At 33.9% G+C, this 13,004-nt stretch overlaps 1 protein-coding gene across 4 annotated transcripts in view; it reads left to right on the top strand.

The window, feature by feature from the left end:
* The window catches only part of LOC106877542 (SNF-related serine/threonine-protein kinase), a 45,212-nt gene that overhangs the window by 7,831 nt on the left and 24,377 nt on the right, over nt 1-13,004 (top strand). For 2 of the 4 annotated variants that reach the window (XM_052975146.1, XM_014926469.2), the window contains exons 2-3: nt 2,532-2,726; nt 7,593-7,628. In XM_052975146.1, the coding sequence (XP_052831106.1) occupies nt 2,532-2,726; nt 7,593-7,628 (231 nt within the window). The remainder of the gene's footprint in view (nt 1-2,531; nt 2,727-7,592; nt 7,629-13,004) is intronic. The other 2 variants (XM_052975147.1, XM_052975148.1) reach the window with 1 other exon arrangement.

The following is a 13,004-nucleotide window of genomic DNA, read 5'->3' as shown; positions in this document are numbered from 1 at the left end:
AGATAGATAGATAGATAGATAGATAGATAGATAGATAGAAAGATAGAGAGATAGATAGATAGAGAGATAGAGAGATAGATAGAGAGATAGATAGATAGATAGATAGAGAGATAGATAGATAGATAGATAGATAGAGAGATAGATAGATAGATAGAGAGATAGATAGATAGAGAGATAGATAGATAGATAGAGAGATAGATAGAGAGAGAGATAGAGAGATAGATAGATAGATAGATAGATAGATAGATAAGTAAGAAGCTTCTTTTGCAACCACATGGTTCTAAGTTCAGTCACATTGCGTGACACCACAGGGAGGTGCCTTCTACTATAGGCTCAAGCCAACCAAAGCTTTGTGAGTGAATTTGGTAGACAGAAACTAAAAGAAGCCCATCGTGTACATTATATATGTATATATATATATAGAGTGTTTCCTTTTATTCTTTTTTTCTTTTTTTTTAAAGCTATATATACAAGACTACATTATCATGAAAGGCCTTCTTGTTGTGTTAAGATAGTTGGCTATAATTTGAAGGAGATTTATCTGACATTTTTTAGCAAGTTGAGCAACCACATAAAAAAGCTTTTTTCATTGGTTTGTTAATGCATTCGTTTAACCCTTTAGCATTCAAATTACTCTGTCAAATGTAATGCATATTTAATTTAAATTAATCATACAACATCTTGGAGCTTTGAGATTTTGATGATGCCATTGTTTATTCTTAAAATGACAATGTAGGTGTGTTGTGAGAGGCCAGGTGTGGCTGATCCAAACATAAAACATGTAGAATATTTGGGCTGAATGTGGCCAGTTTCAATGCTAAAAGGTTAAAATATAGATAGAAGTAGAGGGAGATGTTCAGTAAAAGTTTTTCTGGATTTATTACATTACAAACGATTAGATCTGAAAACTGTAATGGCAGCTTCCGAAATACACCGAGTGTCTCTCGAAATTTCCTACAGCAAATGATGTTATTCTTTTGACAAAATCAATAGGAAAAGTAGCACGAAAACTGCAAGCAAAACTGTAAACTAGCAGCAAAGGCATCAATTAGTTGACAGGAAAACCTGATCTGAACACAACCAGAAGGCAGTTGCAGCTGACTTGATTTAGACACGTCTGTTATTACGTAACGGAAAATTCCTTCAAGTTATAACTTGTGTGATCAAATAGGTTACAGAAACCAGTTTATTAGGAAGCTAAGTTTGGTATTATTTCAGAAATGCCAGCAGAAAAATCTACCAGCAAATGAGAACATTTTATCAAATTTAAGCAAATGGATGTTGCATGCTGGGTAGAAAATATGCTGTGAACTGATAGCCAAGTGTCTTTGTCCCTTTTCTTTACTATTATCTCTACAGAAATATATTACTGCCAATGTGTTTTGGTTAATTTAGAAAAGAGTAAGAATTTGGAGTGATTTGGTGAAATAATACCAGTTCAACATTAAACAGTTTTTGGACCCATCATCAGTGTTGTATTGTAAAGATTCTGCTGACCCCCACCACCTGTCACCTTTTTGCAGCCAAAGCTATCTGGGATTTGAAATGTAGTTTAATGAAACTCCTTTTTGAAACATCTTGTTTCTAAAGCTCAATATACTTTTTATTTACCTAAAGATTTGAATCAGAATTTAATTACAAGGAGACGAAGAAAAAGAAAATAAAAAATTGGTGGGCGTGGTTAAGCAACACAATTAGTGTGTCAGGGGTGGAGGGTGCACACCCCAGAACAAATGGCATGTTCAGCCATGACTGTGGCAGTGTTGCTCTAGAGAATGGCCAGCAACACTGACTGCAGCAGCTGCCCCACCCTGCAGGGCTCGTTTCTAAACCCACCTACCTTTTTTTTTTTTCTCTCTTTCTTTGTAATTAAATTGTGATTCAGTCTTTAGATAACGAAAAAGAATATTTAGCTCTGAATATCAAAAGCATTAAAAAGGCGGAGTGTGCTGGGTGCTTTTGTGTGGCACTGGAAGGGCGCTCTACGCCATCAGAAGGATTGGTCTTAACACTTCTGTTGAGGAGAACGGTTCTTCTTGAGTATGGCCAGGTGCCAGATATCTTGGTCTTTTGTCATCTCGCCTGAAAGGTCTTATATGAAATCATGACGGAAGCTTTTGAGTGAATGTGATAGACAGAAACTGTGTGGAAGCCCATCGTATATGTATGTATGTATGTGTGTGTCTGTGTATATGTATGTATATATAATGAAATTAATGAAGATCAGGAGAACTGAGATTTGCACATCCATATTGTGCAGTTATTTGCATCATTCTTCACTTGGACCTACGCACATTCATGTTTGTCTCTCGTCACTGCTTCACAACCATTGCAGGCTTGTTTACGTCCATGCAACTTAGTGGTTCAACAAAAGAAACCAAGAGAATAAGTACCTGACTTAAAAAGAAGCACTAGTGTCAGTTCTTTTGACTAAAACCCTTCAGGATATTCTGGTCCATCTTCAACAACCTTTTACTGCATTGTTTACCAAAATATCCCTTTTTTTCCTTTTTTTTTTTTTTTTTTTGCAGATCACTGGAAAAAGATTCTTATGATCACATTGCTGCTACGTATTACCTCATGATAGAACGCAGGTTGAAAGCCAAGCAGGCAGAGACATCTGCGTCAACCCCAGTGGGGAAATCAGCTAATGCTTACCAAATTCGTAAGAATTCAGCACCAGCTGATGGGAAACCCCACTTAGAACCACTTGCCCTTTCTCCTCGGTGAGTCTCCCAACAATACAATTCTCCAAATGCATCCTTTTTTTCATCTGACTGTGATTTATTATTATAATTATTTCTTTCAGTAAGGTCCTGTATATAACAGACATGTTGAAACCAGATCCCAATTCCAAGTACAATTAATTCTGTTTTTCAATTATTTAGGAGAATGTTCTCTCTTTATTTCATATTTCCTTAACTCAAACTTCATAATCCATTCATTCAATTTAAACCTTCAAACATGTATGTCGTTGTGCATAATTTACACATTTTTTTTCCTCTCCTCTTACTATAGGTTTCTTAAAATATATATGTACGACATAGTGTCAAGATTCAGTGCAAGTGAAACAACAGTAAAAACACACACACACACACACACACACACACACATATATATATAATATATATATGTGTGTGTGTGTGTGTGTGTATGTATGTATGTATAAAAGTTTCATAGAACAAACAAATGGTAAATGGAACTCAGTACATGAGAGTATATTTTTTTATTTTCAATCAACAGAAAGGCCCTAGAGTCACTGTGTGACTTCTGATTAAAAATAAGAACAACATATATATATATATATATACACACACACACACACACACACACACACACACATCCACATACATACACACATATACATACATACATATGTATATGTTGAATCAGAGAACAAGACCAGAAATCTAAGGAGGACTGAGTTAAATACAACTGTGCAAATAGTTATACTTTTACAGATTTAATACGTGTGTGTGTGTGTGTGTGTGTGTGTGTTGCTGTCTGTTGCTGTCTGTTGTTCTCTCTGCCTGAAATGATTTTCATATAAAAAGAAATATGAAATAACCTTCTGTATTGCCTCTGATGATGATATACCATAAAATGCTTCTACACTGAAGCACTCCATTTCCTTATAAAAAGCTTCAGCAACATAATGTAATCTATTTATAGGAAGACACTCTGCTATCCGGTGATTTTAAGAAATGCATTAACTGAAATATAGAAAAGCAGTGAGAGAAAATTCATAAAGTTTCTTATGAAAGAGAAATGTGTTATTCTTTTGCAAAATTTCTTTAATTTAATTGTGTCTACATTAGTTTAATCTGTTGTGATATAATCATCCCAAATTATAGAGAGTTCATTGCTAGTCATCAGAAGATGGCAGTTTTAATTTCCTTAGCTTTGATGTTTCAGCCAAAGCATCTTCTTGTTTTTGTGTTGTTTTGCTGTATGGTGAATTATGTAATTATTTTCACAATGTTATTGTCAAACTTGCTTAAACCTCTGGACAAAAAGAAAAAGGGTTCGAGACATCTAGAGATTGCTTACAACCTGACCTGAAAGTATGTCTATACTTTGGCTTCATCAGCTCTGAAGAGAAACAAGATGGAAACTAATCTTTCTATTACCCATCGATCTCTCTCTTCTCTCTCTCTTTCTCTCAGTCTCTGTTTATTTCAAAAGTTACTTTCAAATAAGCCACAATAATAATGATTTTACTACCAAGGTTGTTCAAGGTAAAAATCATATCAGACTTTATAAGCACCAGTTTGTGACAGAAAAGAACACCACACCTATAGACAAGACCAATGTTTTCCTAAAAGAAATCACTCTTCTGCAGTACGGTGTGTCACATAATTATTGTAATTCCTCCTTGCTTTTTGTTTTGAATCTAGGTCTCCTGCCAGTCATGACTCTCTCTCAAATTAATTCAACTCTATTCCAAGTCTTACATTAATCCTGGTTATCATTGTCCATCATCCAGCTGTATCATATTCAACTTGCAGAAATTTTTTATTGCTTTTTTATATTATGTCATCCGTTATCATTACAAATCCAAATTTCTCTATCTCATCTTTAAACCACATTCTATTTCTCCTTACTTCCAAGCAATTCTAAACTCCACATATATATACATATATATATATATATATATATATATATATATATATATATATATATATATATATATGAGGAATAAAACTTTTCTACATAATAGTATAGTGGTAATAACAATGTGGTTAGTCAGAAGAAGTGAAGAAATTGTTCCTTAGTTTGTTTATATACAGGTGCAAAAAGTCTTCAGATTTTCCAAAGAAATGAAATGGGATGAAATAAACTAAAGTAAAACATTTTTGGATTATTACATTTAAAATTTTTGCTTTATTTCAGTTCATTTCATTCTATTTGAAAATATTGAAAACTTTCTGCACCTTTATATATAAATTAAGGGGAACAGTTCCTTTATTTCTTCTGACCCTAAGATACTTGCTAATGGCACAGAAGAGCTTGCAAAACCTTTGAGTAACTCCTGCAGTTTTCATGCGGGATAAAACATCTCAGGTGTTTATTTCACCCACCTCTACATATATATATATATATATATATATATAAGCACAACAGGAGTATCCAAGAGTGTTAAGTATATTCACAATTAATATTCCCTCAAATAATGCATCCTTTGTGAACCTTCAGCCATAACTTACTCTATGTCTTTATTCATTTATTTGATTTTCTTATATGTTAAGTTACAATTTCTCTGTATCTCATTTAAGCCAAATAAATTTTATTTCCAGTTTTAAATTTTGATAAGATAAACATTTATAAAGAATATTCCACAGGAGAAACAGTCTATGTTCTTCTACGGCAAGAGTTGAGAGATTTCCTTCTCTTAGTAGAAGATGTGCAGTTTGGTTCTCCTAGAAAAGATTCTTTGAAATTTTATATTTTTTGATAATTAGGAATTAACTGCTAAGGCAAGTCATTCTAAACACTAGTTTGAAAGAGGAAACCTGGCAAATGACAGATGCCCGGTTCAAGTACCACCAGTGAAGCTACGGTTTTTATTATGTTGAATAATATTTTAATATTTTCAGAATATTGTTTTAATATGTCCGTTAATACTGTTTGCATCAACAAATCTTAGTGGTTACGTTGTTTTATATATATACACACACACACACACACACACACACACATGCATAAATATCTGTTTGTGTGTGCATGTGTATATACATACATATATATATAGATAGATATTCATATATACATACATACACACACATGCATATATACATGTATATGAATGTATACAAGATCATACATCATCATCATCATAATTGTTTAAGATGGACTTTAAACAATGATGATGATAGTAATGATGTATGAGCTTGTGTGTGTGTGTGTTTGTATTTAATTCTTCTTCAATAAGAATAGCATTGACAGTGACTTTGAAGTTTCAGCCTGCCTAGCCTTCGTTGTACTGCCTTCTTGGGGCACACAATGAGTACATGCTGAGATATGGATGCTGAAATCTCAAGGAGATGGAAGTCATTTACTTTAATAATAATAATAATAATAATAATAAAATATTGCTATTGTTGACTGCCATGAATGAAGGTACTTGCTAATCAGTCTTAACTGATACATGTCAGGGACTGAGATACTAGTCACAACATTTAATAATGTATCGCTTGAAGAAATGGGTATTGATTATCTGCATCTAAAGATAGATACCAGGAAACAGTTAATGGTGATAACCTGAGTAGGGGGGCAGAGGTTGTAAACAGTCTCTATGGGCTTCTGGAATGGTAAAAAGGGAAAACTTGTTAAGGTCATAACCAAAATTCCTGGACAGACAATATATATATAACATGCAGAAAATAGCACCACAGAGCACTGCATGGATGTTACCTGGTGTCCTGTCAACACAGCAAACACTCCAACAAAAGACTGTATACCTAAAGTGCTGTATGGCTTATCTCAGACCTGTGATCAGTCATACAGTGAAAATGCCCAATAACGATATACTGTGTCATACTTAATACAAATGCATCACAAAAAGCAAATCTACTGTGGTTTTCTTCCAAAGATGATATCTCTTATGGACATGCTATGTTTAAAAGCACAATATATATATAGATATATATATATATATTTAAGCGATACAAAAGTTATTCTAGCTGTGGCTTATGAGAACTCTAGATGAATTTCTGCCTTATTGGCATTGTCAAAAGCATGTACTCACAGCCAAATGTATACTGAGACAAAATTTACCACCACAGTGAATAAACAGTCACTGATGTTGCAAATAGCTGCCTAGCTGAATAAAAATCTGTTATGCACAACATAACATAGTAGATTAAAATAATCATCTATGTATCCAAGCATGCAGTTGGCTGTGATTACATGCCATTGAGGATGCTCAGCAACGTAGAAATGCATCTGGCATTCTCACTTGCTGCTACTGAGATAATTTTCATCTCCTTCCGATATTTAATGGTTTCAAATTTTGGCACAGGGCTAGCAATTTTGGAGGAGGAGGTAAATTGATTATATCAACTCCAGTACTCAATTGGTACTTATTTCATCCACCCAGAAAGGATGAAAGACAGTCAACCTTGGTGGAATTTGAACTTAGACTGTAAAGATGGACAAAATGCCACAGGCATTTTGCTTGGTACAGTAACAATTCTGCCATTTTCCTTCCAATATATATTGAATTTATAAACACAGTATGTCTTAAATGATATCTCCTGATGAATTCTGCTGTAAATTTGCAATCCACTGTGTATTTACATTAAGTATGGTACATAAATAGCTATTTTAATCTAATACTGCCTTTGTTGCATATGTCAAGTAACAATAATAGTAATGTTTTAATACTAGCAAGACACATCTTGAAACTATTTCTATAAAAAAGAAAAAAAAAGCTAAATAAAGTACCATTTCAGTAAACACACTAATATTGTTGATTCCATTCCAATTTTTCTCCTGTCACCCACAGTCCTTAAAATTGTAACACCTCCCCCTCTCCTCCTCTTTAATTTATCAACATTCTTTTTTTTAAACATTATTTTAATAATTTTTAGATCTTTTGGCTTGAATGGAATTGATTCCTGTTACAGGTAAATTCCGATATAGTTTTTTTTGTTATTTTTTTTATCATATAATTTACACTTTTCCTCTATAATCAATTATTTGTTCTGTTCAAATGCACAATTACATTTTTGTTGTTGTTGTTTTATTTACCATTCTTTTCTGTCTTCCTTTCTTTCTTTCCAAACCATTCCTTGAATTCTTCTTCAAGTTTTGGCTATCTTTCTTAAAGTTCCATGGCCACCACTATTTTATTCTCAAACTTTTTTTTTTTTACACCTGTTTTAGCTAAAATTAAACCAGTATTCCAAGGATTTTACTTTTTAATTTTTTTTTTAATCCTTAAAATAATCATTAAAATATTCTATCCTTATTTAATCTTCCTCTTTAATCTACCATTTACCATCTTTCATCTGACATCCTTGGAATTCTTTATTAAAAACAAAGAAATAACACTTTCATAAATATTTCAGTAAACCGTTTCTAAAAGCATTCATGGCACCAGCAGACTTCTAATGTAGCTCTTGATAGGCAGCCATTACTTTTGGAACTAGTTTGCTACTTTCCAGATAAGTGAACACTCAAGTTCTTAACTGTGAATGTCTGTTTTGGATTGTCTTGGTTCAGACTAATGTATCTCATTGTGTATGTGTTTGTCTCCACCTTTATATTGTATAACTTAGCAGTACAGTAAAAGGGAACAATAGAATGAATACTTTTTTCCCCCATTTATCATCCATTTTCTATGTTGGTATGGGTTGGACTCTTTGACAGGAGTCGGCAAGCCAGGGAGCTGCCCCAGACTCCAATTGTCTGTTTTGGCAAGGTTTCTATGGCTGGATGCCCTTCCTAACGCCAACCACTTTGCAGAGTGCCCTGGGTGTGTTTTTACTTGGCTCCAGTATGGATACTTTCTGGATGTGCACATACTTTGCAAATAAAACGAGAAATTTTTTGCACACACACGCCCGCCCCCACCTAATAAAAACATTTAAGAAAGCATTGTTTACAAGAAGAGAAAGAAAATAACCCAAACAAACAAAAGTCGTGGTGGGGGGTATTATGGTTTCATTAGAAATGGAACTTTTCTAAACTTATTCTTTGGTTCATTCTGCCTTTGAACATTTCTATAATTATTTGAAGATCAACAGCTTCTTTTGTAAAATCACGATTGTCACGGGTGTGGCTGTGTGGTTAAGAAGCTTGCTTGCCAACCATGTGGTCTCCGGTTCAGTCCCATTGTGCAGCATCTGGGATAGTACCTTCTACTATAGTCCCTAGCTGACCAAAGCCTTGTGAGTGGATTTGCTAGATGGAAACTGAAAGAAGCTCATCATATGTGTGTGTTTCTGTGTCTCCTTGTAAGTGATGTTATTTGTTTCTAGATTTCCATGTAAAACATGTCTGGCTATGGAGAAATATTACCTTGCTTGGAAACAGGTGAGGGTTGGCAACAGGAAAGGCATCTGGCCAAAGAAAATCTGCCTTCAGGAATTTCATCTGAGTCATATAAGAATGGGAAAGGGAACATTGAAATGATAATGATGATGGTGATATTATATAGACAAAAGAATCTTTGCTTTGTCTGTTGGCGATAGACAGAAATATTACAATTTCAAAATTGCAGAAAGAAATTGATGAAACCTTCAATTGGTTTACTAATAACACAAGTGTATACACAGAGAACAAATTGTTTCTCTCTCTCTCCACACACCCACCCACCTTATTATTCATTCATCATTTTTTTCTCCCAATTTCATGACCACCCATTATTCACTGTTCCATTTCTGATCTAAGCTGCAATTAGGCAAAAACCAAGAAAAAAAAAAAAAGAAAAATTTATCATTTAAATTTTGTATTTTTCGAAAAATAATTAATAATTTATTTTAGCCCAAACTAAATCCTTGGACTACAAAACAAAAAAAAATTAGTGTAGGAATTAGTTGTTGTTGAATTAATAAACAGGATTTGTTTATTATTTCCTTGTTAATTTGCTTTGCTTAGGTTATTTCTAATGAATGTCTGCCAAAAAAGAAAAAAAACGTGGCCTTTTTTCATTCCTTTTTCTTTCTTTCTTTCTCCCTATCTTTCTTTCTTTCTTACTTTTTCTCTCAATTCTAATCTTTAAGTGCTATTGCTCAAAGATAAATAACAATGCCAACCCATTAATTAAAACAAAACCTTTAATTATAATCATCGTTAACTTAGTAGGAAGCAGTTTTATTTTTATTTATTTATTTTTTCTTAACTGGAGCAGAGAAACTAACAATTATTATTATTACTATTATTATTATTATTATCATTAATAATAATTTCTATTAAAGACAGTTCTGTTGATTGATTTTTTTTTTTTTTTTTTTTTTGCTGTTGCTGCTTCATGCTACTATTGCTGCCCAATTCCAGAGTTACTATTTTCTTTAATACCTATTGTTACCAGACATGTTTTTTTTTCTTTATTTTTCCAGACTTTGACATCCTACCATCCCCTGTTCCTTAGTTGGCTCTTCCATATTCTTACAGCTTTTTTTAATTTATTTATTATTTTTCTAATGCTTCTTCTCTACAGAAATATAACAATTGTTTTTTTTTTCTTTCTTTTCTTTTTTTTTTTTCAATACCTGTTGAGACACATTCATCATTACAGTTGTCATAACGAATCAAGTCAACAGTAACGATAATTATAATGGTTTTCTTTTATTGACCACATGGGCCCACTGACATGCTGGGGACAGCATAAAAGTTTAATAGACAAAGAATACAACCACCAAAGTACAGTGTTGTACAGAGGTTACATTGAATAAAAAAGGTGAAACTAACAATAGCGATATGAATAGATGATGATAGCAGTAAATATTGACCTTTAGCATGCTGTAGGAGCATTAGGTTATGGTATCAGTTTTCTCCCTTCTCAATGCAGCACAATGCACCTGCAGCTACAGGGGAGAAAACTCTATAGCAACATAATGCACCTAAGCATGCTAAAGGTTAATAGCTGTCTAGAACACAGGTGTCAAACTCATTTGACTTTGGGAGCCAGGTCAAAGTATAAATTAGATTGAGGGGATGGGGGTGCAGAGAAGAATAATTATTATTCCCTAAACCCTTGTTCCTAGTGTAGGCCAAAGTAAATGGATAAAGGGGTTAATATACATCGTAACAGCTTTATTAATAATAAAGGGAAGAATATGAGGTGTTAACAGAGTTTGTATGTCTTGACGTATGAGAAAAACTGATCCTCTTGACATATATATATAGTGTCCTATTAAGTAGAAGTTCTTAAAGTGAGAATTGAGATAGAAATTGTCCAAATGAATGCTTACAATTCCTTTAGCAAGATTGATACCTGATAAGAAACTTCTGTTTCTTCTGCAAAGCTTTTCAATGTCATTCCTTTCACTACAATCCATTTGGACAGATACATATGTATATTTGTGAAAAGAATGCTTCCATTTGGCACAGGCCTTGTATGAAAAAAGGGAAGGGGAAATAGGTCATATCTTTTATTATATGGAATCATAGGTTTCTTTTTTTGCCAAGGCAACAACAATGTCCTCTCAATGATTAGCCAGAGATGATTTTTCAAATGAGAATATCTGAAATAAACTCGATTGCTCTCACAAACGAGAATGACCCTTACTGCTCTCAAAAATTAAATAAAAAAACAGGAAAAATAATTCAGAATCCTTGTCCGGTACCGGATCGATCTCAAAATCTAATCAGTTCATGCCAGTCACGAGGCCAAACATCCCTGAAAGTTCCATCTGAATCCATCCAGCAGACAGACGACTGAAAACAATACCTCCACCTTCGTTAAGGCAGAGGTAATAGTAATAAGGATGATGAATTCTTTTATTGGTCACAAGAGCCCAAGACATTGGAGAGACAATACAAAGATGCAATACAAAGGAAACAAACAGGAAGCAGCAGGATGTGGGTGGGGGGGGGTGCTACATTGAGTAAAAGAATGAGATCAACAAAGACGGAGAAACCATTTTTGTTGTTGGCACTGAACCACAATTTGCTGGCTCTTCATAATAATCAATTGTATCATTGATTTATTATCATCATTATAATAGCATTTATTGTATCAGCTCTACAGGGATGAAAGACAGAAGTCAATTCTGATGTGATTTGAACTTGGAAATTTGAACATACGGAAGAGAAGCAAACGGAAGACTTGAAGGTTATTTAGTGTAGAATTCTTGCATCTGCCACTCAACTGCTGAAATAGCAGCAACAACAATAATCTGCTATAGGCACAAGGCCTGAAATTTAGGTGGGGAGGGGGTCTCATCAATTACATCAACCCCAGTGTTTCACTGGTACTTAATTTATCGACGCCGAAAGGATGAAAGGCAAAGTCAACCTTGGTGGAATTTAAACTCAGAACGTAGTGGCAGACAAAATACTGCTAAGCATTTCGCTTGGCATGCTAACGATTCTGCCAGCTCATCACCTTTAACAACAATAAGAAGAAGAAACATAACAAAGAAGTATGTAGACCAAATTCCTGGCCGCCCCAAAATAAGTAGATTGTAAAAGATCATATTTATGGGTACCTCAGATATTTTATGTAAACCTCTCTCCATGTAAATACAATCTTACCCATTCAGTGTTATGAATTTTATAAAGACTTTTGTTTCTAGACATCAGTTCTTTCAAAGGTATGGCACCTTGCCTGTTAGCATCTTTAGATGTAAAAAATCTTCTCTCTTGATTTCTCTGATTGAGACTTGGGTGCAGTTTGTATACATTAAAGCAAAGCAATAATAATAATAATGATAATAATAATAATAATGATGATGATGATGATGGTTTCTGTCTGCCAAATTCTGTTTGTGAAGTATTAGTCAGTCTGATGCTAATGGGTGGATAGTGGCACTGAACCTGAGAGCTCATTATTGCAAAGCAATCTTACCCGTTCAGTCATACCTGCTCCACTCCTCAGGGTTGACAGCTACACCATCAAATCTATATTTTCTATGATCTCCAACTATGAAAACCTATTAATACTGCACTTGCTCATACCACATTTTTCTATGATATCTTCAACAAATTCACTTAGGAGTCCAGTTTTCCTTTTTCTTCCTCCTCCTCCTCTTATTTTTCTTATTTTCCCCTCCTCTTCCAGTACTATGCATGCAATAGAATTTGTCTCATAGAATGTTTTATTTATAGCTTCTGAATGTTAGCTAGATTGGCAGTTAAAACACTGACCATTCCTTAAATGATGGAACCAGTTTGGTTTAGTCATTATTCTATCAACTTTCAACTTTCCTGATATGGTCTGTTACACAATTAGATTAGTTTCTTCATTCCAAAGTTTGCATAGCTTTCACATATGCGTTTGTATATACATCCATTTACACACACACACACACACACACACACACACATATATATAT

This window comes from Octopus bimaculoides, chromosome 20 (genome assembly GCF_001194135.2).
Source record: "Octopus bimaculoides isolate UCB-OBI-ISO-001 chromosome 20, ASM119413v2, whole genome shotgun sequence".
NCBI classification, from domain to species: domain Eukaryota; kingdom Metazoa; phylum Mollusca; class Cephalopoda; order Octopoda; family Octopodidae; genus Octopus; species Octopus bimaculoides.
Note: the sequence above shows the minus strand (reverse complement) of the source record. Positions and strands in the feature narration are given on the sequence as shown.